This window comes from Lepisosteus platostomus, chromosome 3 (genome assembly GCF_059453375.1).
Source record: "Lepisosteus platostomus isolate fLepPlt1 chromosome 3, fLepPlt1.hap1, whole genome shotgun sequence".
Taxonomy (NCBI): domain Eukaryota; kingdom Metazoa; phylum Chordata; class Actinopteri; order Semionotiformes; family Lepisosteidae; genus Lepisosteus; species Lepisosteus platostomus.
This window is the reverse complement of record NC_142613.1, coordinates 53556112-53571778: the sequence shown is the minus strand read 5'-3', so window position 1 is coordinate 53571778 and position 15667 is coordinate 53556112. Positions and strand designations below refer to the sequence as shown.

Below are 15667 nucleotides of genomic sequence, written 5' to 3'. Positions count from 1 at the left end.
AGCTGGTGGTCTGTTTCATGTGGCCTGCTGTGTGCTGGGGCAGGTAAGACAGGTCCCAGTGTCTCTCTGTGCCTGAGTCAGTCAGGGTTTGCAAGAGTTGTCCTAACCCTGCAGCCCCAGCAGGAGAGAGGGAGATACAGGACGGGTTGGAAAGATGGACAAATACGCAAATTCTGCGTGAGAAACCAACCTGCAGCTGTGAGCATGGTCACCGCCTGTCTCTAGTGGCGTCATTCGTTAATTTACTGAATATAATACTTATTGTTATTGGAACTGTACTTGCTTGGACAATGATATTTCTTCAGACTTTAATGAAACTTTCTTTCACTATCCATCAACCCAACATTGGTCTTGAAAACCATAACACGCACTCATACGTGGGTAGAAGACTCTGAAGTTTATGTTGCAATTTTAACAATTTATTCTTATGACATTAACACTATACCAAATGTACACTGCATTCTATGTAAGAACATATCAGCCATTTCTTTAAAAAACACTGGAGGTGGAAGCCATCCAACACAATTCAGTCTTAATGGTTTCCCATGAATCCCAATGCAGTTTGTGTTGGAGACTAAAAAGACTAAATTCCTGTGCAGTATCAAATGAAATCAGAGATCTGACTTGTATGAATGCTGGATATCTTGCTGCTGGTGTGTCCAAGCTTGGTAAGAATGAACTAGACTACAGCTTTTTACATACCCACACTAGCTTGCTTTTCAAAGATTTTCTGCATTTGAAATTCCTTGCTGTGTAAAGAATTGAAATAATATTCTGGATTCCTGTTGGATGTGACAGCAGCCGGAAGAGACAGGGGAAGAGTAAAGTCTTACTGCTCGATGCTGGGGGACAGGTAGAGCTTGGGGAACACCTGAGTGGCTTCAGCATCCTCGAAACTGACGGACAGGAGGGCAACATCCTCTCCCGGGTCCAGAGCCGTGTCCTGTCAACAGAAAAGTAAAGAGTTACTAGGAGAGGGAGACATTATTCTCTGCATGTTACAGAGCAAAGTAGCACATTTACTACAGGAGACACAGGGTCTGTTCCCATCCACGCCAACTATGTTAATCACTGTGCTTTAAATATTAATTCACCAACTACAATGATTTGACAGTGGCATCTCATCTGCGATCTATGATAGCAGGAGGCAGACAAACCTACAAGTAGGAGCTATTTAAAGCTCAAAATAGAATACGAAACAAACTGTAGATCAACAATCAAAGCTTCCATGAAACAGTGTCAGTCAGGGTTGGGGTCAATTCCAATTCCCTTTCTTTTACATTTACAGAACTGGAATTAAAGGGAATCGGTTTTATAGAGGGAATTAGAATAGAAAAACAGGAGCCTTGCTGAAAATTGACTCCTCATCCTAGGTGCTAATGTAAGACACAAGGTGGAAATATATTTCTCTTCATCTCCACAGACGTCACCAGCTTCCACAGTACCATGAAGCTACAGCGCCCGGCCGACTCAGAGCTAGGATCACGAACAAGCGCGACTCTGCGATCCCCTTGCTGCCATGAGGAGCGAAGAGCTGTGACTGACGCAGACTCTGCTCCAGGACCCGGTCAGCAAGTACTGGACTGATCAACAGTGGTAACAAACACACTGAGAAAGAAGTGACTTGGGCTAGAAGTTGTGGCGTCAACCGATCAGTGACAGAGGCAAAAGGTCTCTCTCGTCAGAGGAACCTCAAGAGCCCGTGTACACCTGCTCCTACTTCCAGTAAGAAGACAAGGCATCCAAAGCTGTGTAGCTTATCCCATAACTCATACAGATAGTATTGTGAAAAGAAAGGTCTGCACCGCCACTGAATACAATAAATACAATAATGTCTGCTCCTGCCTGCTTTTGGGAGAGGAATCCCTAACAGGTCTGTGAATCACTTTATCCACAGAAGCGACTCACCCCCTTGCTCATGAATGTGGTGCACCAGACCACATGCTGCAAGGTACAGATTACTACAATAGTCTCTGGCTTTTCACAGAATCAGAAGCATTTGGTGGTGTAATACGTTTTGGAGCAGAAACAAAACCTGACAAAAATTTGCCTCTGTGTTTCTGCAAGAGGGGAAGTAAATGCGAAGAGCAGAGAGAAATTGTGTAAGTGCGCCTGTGAAGGTCATCAAAATGTTCAAAGGGATATAGTGGTTACAAGTTGGGCATTTCTGCCTGACTTGTTATTGCTCAAAGCTACAAAGTTCAAAAGTGAACTGGAACTCATTATCTTGGCTGTGTGGCACACGCTCATCAGTGCGTATGAAATACAACAGAGCTCACTCTGTTCAACTTAGTAAATGAAGTGCTGTTCAGCTGGTTTGAACTCATTCATTTGTAACTTCATCTTTGAGCATCAGAATCAATTTTAATCAAGTAAGATTGATCCACTTCAATCCCACATAATCCTTTACTCTAAAATCCCCAACACACTGGGGGAACAGGCTCTAGGGAGCTCCAGATGTACTTAACTCGAATTCGTATTGGAGCAGGAAGGAAAATTCAGAACAGAAAACAGCCTGCTCAGCTCAGCTGTGTTTGGTCATTTCCTAAACGTTGGAAGGGTAACAAAATGGCCAAATCCTATGGCACAGAACGTGCTGATTCAAGAGCTACCGACAGAAACCACAAAATAGCATTACTTGCAGTCACAGATCCTTTTTTTCTTTTCCGTTTTGAAGTGCAAAAGCATCTTTCATACAGTCTCGGGCTCCAAAACATTATTTGCCAAGAGCTGTTTCAGAGATTTATATCCAAACATAACCTTTAACTGAAAGTTTAGTTTAGACGTAGCATTTCTGGAGGTTTACAACCATGCATTTCAGCTCCCACGTTCTTGGGGCTGATAGTTCTTCTCACCCTGTCGGCTGAAACTGTTACTGTGGTGCAGTGGATAGATTTTTTACAGCCCAGAACAGCAGTCCTGGGCTCCTGAAGTAAGTAAGAACTTCAGCGGAATATGGGCAAACGTGAACACAGAGTTCTTCATGAGGAGTGCAGCCAAGGATAACCTGTGCAAGACGGCAGTTGACAGACATCTGAGGATTATTTTTCTCGGAATAAAATGGCCTTATTATAGGAGTGTGAAGGTCTGATGACAGGCGGCTGTGCGTCTTAGAGAGATGTCTGAAGGAGTTTACATTAATGGCAGGGCTCAGTCTGTCGGCAGAATCTGGGCCTGGGGGTAGGAACGCACAAATCCTTGACTTTTAAACAGCACATTATCCATCTGAAAAATCCCCCCAGGACGTCTGTATGCGTCTTCCAGCACAGAAAACATATTACCTTCACAGTAAATCCGGTTTGCCTTTTATGTGCATTTCCATCTTGGCTGTCAGAGGAGGGTGTGTGCCGTGCCGCGTGTGTCTGCTGATTTAATCAATTCACGTCAATACAATGAAAATCTGCATGAGCACTCCTGGCAGCTACATTCACCGCTGTGCTCCAGTGGTGAAACGCAGAAATAAAGGGCGAACGCACTGAAACGTGCCCAGATTTCGGAGAAGGGCTACAGGGGGATCTAAAGGTAATTTTATAGCGGAGTGTTTCTTGATGTCAGCTGCTGCACTGACACAGAAAAGTTCTGTGGACATTTTTAATTTGACGATGTAATCATCACTCTAATGGCCTGCCGCATTCCCAGAATAGGCTAATGCAGCTCAGGGTCGGGTTAAGACAGTCTACCCTGCATGAGTCTGTGTAAGTCTGTCTCCTCCTGAATATTAGTCTCTATGACAGGAAAATGAGAAAGGCTGCAAATGAAAGGAGCACAAGTGGCACGTTTAGATTATGTACTTTAGACTATGGATGTACTTCCAATTTAATTGAAGAAATATTAGCTCTAATGAGACCACTGTATTACCATATTGCAACCATTCATCCCAAAACTGATAGCTATTCCTCAGCCTCAGGTCACCCCAAAAAGACAGCACTGCCTGAACAGTGATGAGCACAGACTGCCTGGACAGCTACAGAAAACTTTCAGAACGGTAACCTCCAACCATAAGGTATGCTGGGCTGGGCAACTTATTCTGAAAACAAAATAGTAACAGATAACTACCCAACTACCAGGCAGGCTAGATGGGCCAAGTGGCCACCTCTCATAGACGGGCATTTCTACAGGATTTCTACAGGATTACAACAGGCTGAGGACAGGTGCCGTTTATATTGTACAACAGATGGGAAGACACCTTTGTTACTTGTATACTGATGGGAAAGAATGACTGTCCTTTCAGCAGATACCTTGCCTCCTGTGTGCATGAACTGAAGTGTTTTTCTCCTGTCTGCAGACAGAACTGAGACAGCAACAACAGTATTACTACTACTACTAATACTAATAATAGCAGTTCACTCAATGCTACAAATTGGAAAACTGCCTATCCTGGTCTCAGTACAATACAAGGGATTAATCATTTCTGGGTTTTATGCAAATGAAACACGTATCTGTGATTTTGGATAACCCTTGTTTCTATCACTGGTAGCAGAACAGGGTGCCGGGGACAAAAACACAATGCATTATAGAGGGCACTGTCTTTTCCAGTCCGAGTGCAGCAGTGCAGGACGGGCCCAGAGGCGTCTTCTGCACACAGAGCGCGTCCTGCGCCGGGAGGGGCTGCGGGTCTTACCGAGCGCCCTTTCAGAAGAAGGTCATGCCCCGCAGGATTCCGATTAGAAGGGGATACGGAATCTGCCGGGTCGGATCTGCCAGGGAAGCTGTGATGGGGGTTGCAGGCCACGAGAGGAAGGCTCTGTGGGGGCACGGCTGACACGCACACAGGGCTCTGGACTGGCAGTACAAAGACGGAGAGCGATGGGGTGGTCATGGGGACGGGGAGGGGGTGGGTGCATCCCCCTACAGCAGACTGAGCTTGTTACTAGTCTGAGCTTTCCACCACTCCAGGACATGCCAGGCTGCATCACCGAGCCATCGAACATGCAACCACTACCCCTGGAGCCGTGTGACACAGGGAGCCTTCTCTTCCTTCTTAAGAATTTTGTGAACGCCAGAAAATGATCCTTTCTTGCTGTACAGGAAGATTGCATTTCCTTTTAAGAAGGAACGAAACGCAGTGTGGAGATTACATCTGGCACAGTGGTGTAATGGAAGTCCACAGTATACAGAGGCTCCCAGGGGGTGTGGTTTTGTCTGGTACAATGTCCTATCTGAACCCAATGACCTTGTAGTGTGTCAGTTCCCAGTACGGCTGCACTCTTACTGTGGTACTGTACTATGCTCTTATTTCAGCCCAGCTCCCTGTGGCATTGAGGCTGTGATTCCCAGCACTACCAGTCACAGGTGTGATCAAAGAGGGGTGAGGTTCCCTGTGCTATACTGCTTGACTAGGTGGCAGCATCTGAGGGACTCTCCCCATCACTCCCACAGCAGCAATTACTAGAATTTAAAACGAGTAAAACCCTATATCAAAAAAGACCATTAACAGGCTAACAGACTTTCTGCACTGTCTGAAGTATGACAGACTACTAAGAAAGTTACACATGGGATAGTACTCATAGTCTGAGATGTGTACTGATCATTGACTAATTACCAATTACAGATAACAAATGAGGAATAATTCTTCGGAATTAACTGCGAAGCAACAAGCAGAGAGCACAAGTGGAAACTATGTTGAAGAGCATTTAAAAACAAGAACGGAAGGCACTTTTTTTACTCAAATCTTTCAGGTGGCTGGCGTTGTCTTAAAATTCTTTCAAGAAGATGGGAACAGGCTACTTGGGCTGAAAAGCCTCTCTCCTCTGTTTTTAATCTTACTTGTGTTCTTCAGCTGAAGAACAATTCTGTGTAACAATCAGTGAAATAATAAGACATCCAGGGTTACTGATGGTTCCCCACGAAAGCAGAGCTCCCAGTTAATCATTTGTCAGTACAAGGAGGGGGCCCTGACTACTACTACAACCCCTAGGCTGAGGCTGACAGATTGGTCAGGTTCTGCAAAGCGACAGCTGTCTGCTCTGCTAACGACTGCTAAACAAAAAGAAGAAGAATAGATACTTATGTAAGACAAGGAACATATGCCCCTACATGCGCCTAAGAAGATGCTATCCAAATGTCAGACCTCCCCTTTCATCATTACATGACAAACAGCATGTTTTTGTTTTTCTTCGCTAAGTCTTGACTCTCAATTTGCCAACTTTGATCCAGGTCATTCAAGACCATCATTGTCACAGAGTATTTACACAGACAGAGGGAGAGAAAGGAGTTTTTTTCTGAACTCCAGCACCTCACTTTGTGAAGACAAATCTGAACGTGCCATGTTCTGCACTGTGTTTATCCGACAGCGCATATTTCCCTCGGTTTTAACACACCAAGTACATTCATTTTACTATGAGGGCTGAAAATGACTCCACCAAGGTCCTCAGAAGCAAACATGCATTATTCTGCTGTGGGTGGACTTTTAATCACCTTCTGTAAAATCAGATGACTGATATTTGAAAGATTGAACAGTGGCCGATTGGGCCTGTCCAGGGGGATGAAAGCCTTATCAACATGTACAGTATCTAGTCACAAGCATAAGAGCATATAAAAATGTAATGCCTAAAAGGGAAACGCGGCATGGAGAAGAGTACAGACCAGATACATGAGACACTTACATCGCTGCTCATGTTAAAGATTTATGTTTTTTTAAATGCAGCACAAATATTGGAATGAAACTTGCAGACTATGTACTTTCTTTATAATAGCTTTCTTTATAATAAGGGGAGCTTATAGACAAACAAACAGAGGTTAATTCCAATCTGAAATGCTGAAGAGAAACATTTAAGAAAATAAATAAGAAATAAGAAATAAATAAAAAAAGACTTATTTGAAACAACTTCATCATTTCAAACAGAATGTTTCTACACTTCCTGGCCATGAACATCACTCCTGTTGTGGACCTTGACGTTTTTTTCCCATTTAAATTGTGAAACAGCTTGCAACACCTTTCAAAAGTGAAAGACAGAGAGCCCGGGGGTGCACTGGTGTATCAAGAGCATCTCCTCTGGTGTCCGAGCAGTGCAACAGTGGAGATCTCCATGGCAACATTCCACCTCTTCAGTCAGTACACAACTAGTACTGGAGACCACTACAGTCACAGAGCCCCCCCTCTCACCCACTGTCTGCATGAGCGCCCACTTCCTACTTCACCTGAATGTGAGCGAGTCTCACCTGAATTCGCACCAGAATCCAATGACATTTCATTTTTTTTGTGTAAAGTGACTCAAAAGTGAAGTTTTAAATTTATTCAGAGCCAGCACACAATTTGCTACCCATGAGACTGTTATTTCACATTGACGTCTTCAATTTTTTAAAGCTGCGGAAGTTACGCAAAAGCATGAGAAGTCATTGGCTATTATTAAGGTATTCCATTTACAAGAGCTTATGCAGATATTTCTAATGAAATACCTCAGGGAGTAAATGGAGAAAAAGCAGTCTTAACAGCCAGGATATGTAGAGGAGAGAAAACTTCAGTCCAGTCCAGATTAAGGCTTACAGATCAAATACAATTCATTTGTGTAAAAGGCAGGAGGCTAGTCACCTCCTAAGGTCAATGTATGAATTCCTTCTGTCGGGTTCACATTGGCTTGCCTGCCACCACAATGCAATACAACCATTGCAAACAACTGTGGTGTCGGCAACAGAACAGGAGCCCTGTTATAACACTAAATACACCAAGTTCAAACACCTAGTTCCACAGAAGTATAGCTTCCCTTGTCATAAGAGCACTAATGAATAGCTTGGTGGCCCTGAAGAGTGACATAACTGACCAGGAGGAACAGCAATCTGCAGTGTCTAGCCTGCTCCCTGTTTGCTGTCCGCCTTCGTGCAGCACGAAATACTTTTTCACAGCAGATTAGTGATTGTACACACTGGATTACCCAGATCCGCCCTATTTCCATGATGCACAGCCAAAAACACGGGCAGGAGGCTGGGAAACCAGGCTGTTCTGAAAGGGAGGAGTGGACACAGCACAGAGTTGGAACACATGTGGAAGTGCAGTTAAAACTGCTAATAGGAGCCACTTCTTTACAGCCATGATGGTGATACCCTGGCCTCTTTCAGGAAGCAGCTGGATGAGATCCTCAGATTAATTAGCGGCTCACTATTTAATGGGTTAGATGAGCCGAATGTCATCTTCTTATTTGTGACCTTTCTCGTGTTCTTATGTGTGGGCCCAGGGAAGACTCCACAAGGCTGGGATCAGACAGCCATTGGTCCACCACAATGGGCTCAGCGGCTGAAGATGTTCAGAAGCAAGAGCTCAGTTTAGGTGGGGGTGTAGACGTGTATACATGCACAACCTCTGAGTCTGAGTGGCAGAGCTCTTCATCATATATAGGAGCTTTGAATGTACAGACCTCGAAAGCAAAACAGAGCACCATACTTTGACATTGAATAGAACAGTTTCTGCTAGAACACCAACATTTTTTCAGAGTTTACGTAATAGGTTTGGACTTTTTGTTTGTTCCAGGAGCAGCAGAGACCAAAATAAAAGATGCTTACTAATTAAATGAAATCAATTGAATTCAAATGAGGTAATAATAGCCAAAGGACAGTGTAGCGGCTAGGTACTTCTATAACGACACGGCTGAATATTTAGAAAAGGCTACAAAGGAAAACAGCATTCTGACTCACCAGAAGCTCTTAAGAAACAGCTTGATGAGGTTTCTTGGATCATGGAGATTTAACAACCGGACAGGATTTATCCTTCTGCCATTTTTCCAACCTTCCTCATGGTCTTTCTAATCACAAGAGGAATGCTTTGCTCTCTGGGGCCACCGTATCCAGGATGCCCGAGCCTGGCATCGCGGATATCTATTGGCTCTGCAGGATGTGAGTCATGATGTCCTGGAAGAGTCCTTCCCTCAGGAATACAGAGTAAAGAAGGCAGTCTTTGTAGGCTGTGGACAGGTGGCAGAGCCTGTACCTCTCCCTGCCCTGTTAAATTCCAACTCTTCTCACAGTTTGGCTCACATCCCTTCGGCACTCTCCTCACCGACAATCGCCTCTGCTCCATTTAATCAGACGGAAATTTGCTGCACCTTTTCTCTGACACTGGTTTGCCTCATTTACACCTCCCTGTGGGCCCCCTATGAAAAAGCCTTCAGTTAATTAGCTTTCTGAACCTCACAAAGCCCAGGTGTCAAAATCCCTTGCCCCTGTTTGAAAAAAGGCTGGGATGGGTGGAGACTTGAATCCACTGTGCTCATGCCAATGACAGGCTGAGCTGTGCTGATGTGACTTCAGCGTCAGCAAAGCGGATTGAAGTTTGCAGCTGAAGATGGTAGGCACTTTAGCAGAGGGAACATTCTCTTCCCGAGAAACTCAACTACAACTAAGCAGTAAATCTGAGGCTTAACGAGGAGACCCTGCTGTCAGACACTCCGCTGGGTCCTGCTGGAGAGGTAATGCAATGGCATGCATTTCTCAGTTTTGTAAAAATCACAAGCAGGTCGCCGACTAGCTCTCTGAATCACAAATAAAGGCAGTACAATGTGCCAATGCAATGTTGCACATAAATGTGTACTCATGTGGATTGGTGGACCTGTGTGTTGAGGATGCCCTTGAACCATGTGGTAAAACAGCCTCTGTGCTGTATGGAGGTTCTGAAACATCCCTTCCACAGACACAAGTCCTGGCTCATCCCCGTTATTTACAGAGAAAAACAAAAACAAAAAACATGTGCAGGCTGTTTCCATAAGCATACTTAGTTTAAAAATAAAAGAGAATATAACCTCCACTGTAATGTGATATGTTTGTAGTGTGGTTTTTGAAACCATACAGTACAGAAAGCATCTTTCCGAAGTCATCATTGACAATGAGACTTTGTTCAGGACCGCCACTCTGGGTGAGCCAGATCCTAGCCAGTGTGAAGAACATGATCACACAACACAACAGGGCTTGAGCTCTCCTCTCATCCCTGGATTCATTCATCTCCCAGCTTCTCATTGTTTCACATGGAGTGCCGCTCCAGGGAAATGCTGTCTGCGTTCTCTGCCAGACTGAGAAAGTTACTGGAAGTGAGAGTGCTGGAGTGTGACTCAGAAGTCGGGCCTTTAATGGCTCTGATGAAATGTGCTGGCACCCTGTGTGGGACTGCTCCTGCCCTTTTTTTACTGCCTCTGAAGAGGGCAGCATGACCGGGCAACGAAGCCCAAATTCATTGGGCACAGCGGGAAAGCTGGGGGATCTTCCTGCGTCATCTCTTTCCACTATTAAAACACGGTTAACACTACCATCTGTGAGGTACTGGGTCCAAGAGCACGCAATGCGTCTTATTAGCTGATGAGCAACCCTGGCTCAAATATCTATTATCTCAGGTTCATGAGACATTTGGAAGGTTTATTGCAGGATAACATTAAAGGACTTTGATGGCTACTTGCATTCTACCTTTAATGAAGCCAATTAGCACATAATTAAAATCACACATTAAGCTCACACATACAGTACACTTCATTATAGAGCATGGCATTTAAAAAAACAAAACAATGCACAGCTCTGGTGTTTGCCACATGTACTCAATTAGAAATGAACTTAACTGGCATGTATTTAATTTACATTTCAAAGAGGAAACCCAACTGGAATTCATTCTTCATAGGACCTAGCTCGATAATGAAAACGAGAAGTTAAGTTCAGCAAAAAGTGTTTAAGGGTGACTTAAACAGTCAGGTTGAGCATTTATTAACAAGAAAGTTTGCTGTTAATGAACAACCTCTCTCATCTTACGTTCCTCTGACCTTTTTAAGTCTCAAGTTACTGAATGCTGTGTTTCTGTTTTATTAACAGACTTTAAAGGACATACTGCCAAGGAAGTTTAAAAAAGGCAAAGACACCATCAACTTAACCTGCCAAAAAAAAAAAAAAAACAATTTCTATACATCTCCAAAGGAGCACCCTTCAGGCCTTTTCAGAACATTTAATTCACTGTGAATCATGGGTACACACATTAATTAACCCTTACTACCACAATGCTTGGAAGACAAAGCAGTCATGCTCATGACATAAGTCATTTGTAGTTCTAATAATAATAAATTCCATACACTTATATGCATTTCTGGACACTCCCCGCGCTTTACAGGCAATGGGGACTCCTCTTCACCACCACTAGTGTGCAGCCCCACCTTGATGCTGCAATGGCTGCCATAGTGCGCCAGAACACCAGCTATCAGTGGGGAGGAGAGCAGAGTGATGAAGCCAGTTCAGAGACAGGGGTGATTAGGAGGCCATGATTGAGAAAGGCCAGGGTGTAATCTGCCAGGACACCAGGGTTAACACCCCTAATGGAAAGATGTTTTCGCTCTTCATCCAAAGAAAAGAGAATTAATATTTATACCCCCCCCCAAAAAAAAACAATATCCAGTCCAGAGGAGCTGTCTAATGAGGGAATCCCTGCTTGCACAGCACATACGAGGTGGCAGAGTTTTATTTCTATTGTAGCACTATACAATGTTGTTACTTTCAGCTTTATGTTACTATCATAATGCCTGTTACGCTCTCTTTTCAGTCCACATGACACACAGTATCGCTTGAGTAGCAAACCACTGGAGAGAGTAGTGCAGTGTGGTCAGTGTGTTTCTAAGCATGGTATTTGCTTTAAACTTATGTGCTTCCCTGCAAAATGACTAAGATTTGGGCTGGAGAAGCTGTCAGGAGCCTTCAGACCCCTCACAAACATTGCTGCTCTCTCAGCTGTCAGCTCTGAGAGCATGCCTATCCCATGAGTCCAACGGTGTCAAGCCCTCCTCTCCACTCCCACCCGGGGCAGGTCAGTGCTGTTTCACCATGATGGTGTAGAGAAACCACAGCTTCAAAGGCACTTTGTGTAGAAACATTTGTTCCGTGAGATCCTCCACTGACCTTTCGTCTCGCTGCGCTGCCAACGGGGCATCAGAGCTGGGGAAAGAGCCATCTCATCCAGAAACCTATGCTGATGTCAGCGGCCGGATGGAGTAATTCCCTTGGTATTAACCCCTGAGCATTTACATCTCTCACTACACATCCTCTTGACTAAGAGCAAACAGCCGCCCACGGCTTTTTATTGATGTACAACCTGCAACATCCTCAGCTGAACGCTGTTACCTCACAAAGCACTTCTGATTTAAACAAACGCACCTTTCAGTGAAAAAAAACAGAGTTTCTAAGAACTCAGGGGGTTATCACTGAATGACTGGAGGAGACTGTCATAGGAATGTTTTTAGAATGATTCATAAACAGGAAATGGCTTGCTTACATGCCTGACTTAATTGAAGCCAGTGGACCAGTGTGTGGTATAACACAAAAACAGCTCTACACACACACACAAGAGCTCACAGCCCCCTCAGCAGCAGTCAGGAAAGGGCAGGAGTGCGCACAGCTCCTGACTCACTGACACCTCTTGCTGTTCTTGTGCTATTACCAGCAGGCTTTAACAATAATAAAGATAATTATAACAACAGCTACGTTGGATCTATTGACACCAGCTTTTCAAGGGAAAAAAAACAGTGAAAAAGGAACACCATTACAGCCAGAAACAAACCACAAAAACCAGAAGGAATGAAGAATGGTGGCATAATAAGAACAGACGAAAAGAAATCTAATAAAGTCGGCTGTGTGTAGATGGATGGGCAGGGCACAATGGGACTATTTTTAAATCTATAAGATCACTGTTTGGAAAATGTCAAGAAAGTTTATAAATACATGAGCTCAAGGACGTTTTATGACCCAAAGTTTCCGTAGGGAAGTATAAACAGAGACAAGAGCAAGGGCCACCAGTAAGGAGAGCTCTGTCTGTCCTAGTGTGGCACTAGGACCCAGGGGAGACAGGGGGAAGGAGAGGGACAGAGAGCAACAGAGAACAAAGGAAGGGGACAGACAGAGGCTGGACAGATAGTTCAGCGTGTGCCTGCATGGCCCACTGGAGCCTCAAACGTTTGTACAACACCAGTGTGAGCCTGAAACAGCCACATGGTTACAGACGGCAACCCTGTCTGTTACAGGCTCTTACTTCATCAGTGCAGAGAAACAATGAACTTGCTGAGCACATTCTTAGCCCACACAATCCTCTACAGATGGTTACACTGGTGCGAAGCACACTAAACCGCTGATCTGAATGAACTAAAATGACAGTTGCTTTAGAAATAGGAGTACACACAGACCTTTCATTTACTTAACTAGCAGGCCACACCAAACAATTTAGATTTTACAGAACATTACATCAGCTTCCAGCTAACTGCAGCCACTCCTTGGAGCCTGAAACCATAACACCTACCATGGAAGTCTCAGAAACCTCCATGACAAAGCTTAATGAGTTCCTCACAGTAATATATTAACATTTACTGAAAGGAATATAAGAAGCTAAGAACAGTGAGAGGAGTTTAATAGGCCCATCTAGCTTGTTTAGTAGTTAGTAGGTAATTGATCCCAAAATGTAGCTGTTTCTTGAAAGAAGCTAGGGTATCATCTTTAACATCTTGGCTGGGTAGTTTCTTTTACTCTCCTACAACCCTTTTTGAAAAGAAGAGCCTGATGCTCTTGGTTTGAAATGCTCTTCCATGTAGATTCCAAATGGTTCAGATTCCACTGTTAAACGACTGCTAAGGCTTGATCATACTTCTAATTTGGAAGTACTTGGAAATACTTCAAAGCATTTTTCATTTATTTTCCACATGCGACCGTACAATTGTAGAATTCTAGATGCTGCAATTAATACAAAGAAATTACCTATCCTATTCATAGATCACTGAAAAAAATAACTTGATTTTGACACTCTTAACTAACCTAAGTGCTTCTAAAAATTCAGAGCAGAGAGGTCTTTCATGCCACTGGCATGACTGTATCATTTCACCCCCTGCTTTTCCAAACCGGTAGGGGTCCTTTCTCCATAAAAGAAGTGGCAGGATGCATCTGAAACCATGTGCGTTGCAGACAATGTGCCTGCTAATCTGATAGGACTGCCTGCTTCTTTTCTAATAGATTCCTTTGGAGTGGAATGTTCCTCCTGAGGCTCCCCAGTGCATCAGCTATAACTGGACCAAACCTGAGTGGAAAGGATGACAATGTGGGCAAATATAAAAACAATCAAGCATTGTTTCTGGAAATACACAGAATCTGAAAAGCACACTAATGACTTCTTTGAATAGAGCATTTCCTTACATGGAGCATCTACAAAATGCAAATGGCTAATGAGATACATTCAGAAATTACAGCAAGATTTTTAGCATTGACACTCCAGTATGCTTAGGAGCTCCCATAATGTTTTGCTAATGGGAACATGATAATTAGTCATCTTTGACTGCTTTGCCACTGCTGAATAGCATGACACATTCCTTTGTGAGCTTTGCACCCCAGACAAAGACGATAATATCTTAAGTGGCACTAGTCATGTTAGAAAACCAGACGGCATGCCACTGATTGTCTGTCTTAATCTCTCAATCATTCAGTCTGAGCAAGAATAGAATGGAGCATTTAAATGTCCTGACTCACAAAAACGCCTCCAACCACATGAACTGCTGCTTCGTAAAAGAAATTATCACCATAAAATACAAAAAGGCAATAAGGCTCCATCCCACCACGTTCAGTAGTACACACTATGAGAATGGGAACAGTAATATTTACAATACTGGATCCTGGATAAGACCAAATCTGCTCTCTCGTCAGTATTCGGACAATTTTGATTTGTGTCTGCTGAGGCAAAAGCAGAAGAAATTAATTATTTTTTATTTGTTTGAATGAGGCAGCTTTTCAATTCAATTTCATAGCCCAAGCCTGTGGTGCTGGAGATGCACTGAAGAGGGAATCTGCAGCAGAGGTGATCTAAACCAGCTCCATTGTTCTTGGGCAGTCAGCTCTACTCTAGATATGGTCAATCAAATCCAAATCATGTTCCCTGGCCTGAACTCCTTGGAAGTCTATACTGGGGTGGACCGAACTAAAAAAACAGATTTCTCGGGCAAATCTAGAGGACACTGGTGTCACTAGTTAAGCCTGGCAGTTGTAAAGCCGCACAGTGACTACTGCATTAGCCCTCGTTGTGGAATCTGCCAATGTGCGATGATGAGAGATAGAGATCCGAGATAATTTTGATGACGATGAAGAGGCTCCGTGACCAAAAAGTTACGTTTCTTCCAGCTTACTTCCGATTTCTTAGTTGCGAGACTAAGGTTCCGTTTGCAAAATCCTCACAGATTTTACACAGCCAGATAAAACCAATCATGAAAGACTAGGGACTAAAAATAATCGTGTAAAATAAAAACAATTGTGGACGTGTATACAAAATGATGCTTTGGGTGCTGAAGAAGGTGGGGGAAGGTGCTCGTGTCATTTATCGAGATGAAGGTTCTTCATCTGCGGCTGAACCATGCGCTGCAGCCTGTATGAGTAATGATCTACAGACTGTACAAGCTATGTGCTGTAGCCTGTACGAACCTTAAACGACATGCTGTAGCCTGTATAAACCACATGCTTTAGCCTATACAAACCACGTGCTGTACTCAGTACGAACCATGTGAAGTAACTTGTAGAAGCCTCGTGCTATCGCCTGTAAGAACTATGTGCTGACTAGGGTCTAAGATGTGCACTATCAGCACGAAACAGAGATTATCCCCCTATCGGACAACCACTAAACTGCAACATCGGTCAGTTTCATCAAACATTTCTGAATACTGCCTGGTATACTTTTATTTTCTACCCTGTATAA

At 43.7% G+C, this 15667-nt stretch overlaps 1 protein-coding gene across 1 annotated transcript in view; it reads right to left on the bottom strand.

Annotated features, from left to right (window-relative positions):
* babam2 (BRISC and BRCA1 A complex member 2) overlaps positions 1–15667 on the bottom strand; it is a 113043-nt gene that overhangs the window by 31641 nt on the left and 65735 nt on the right. The window contains exon 7 of the mRNA XM_088626058.1: positions 834–943. Within this exon, the coding sequence (XP_088482184.1) occupies positions 834–943 (110 nt within the window). The remainder of the gene's footprint in view (positions 1–833; positions 944–15667) is intronic.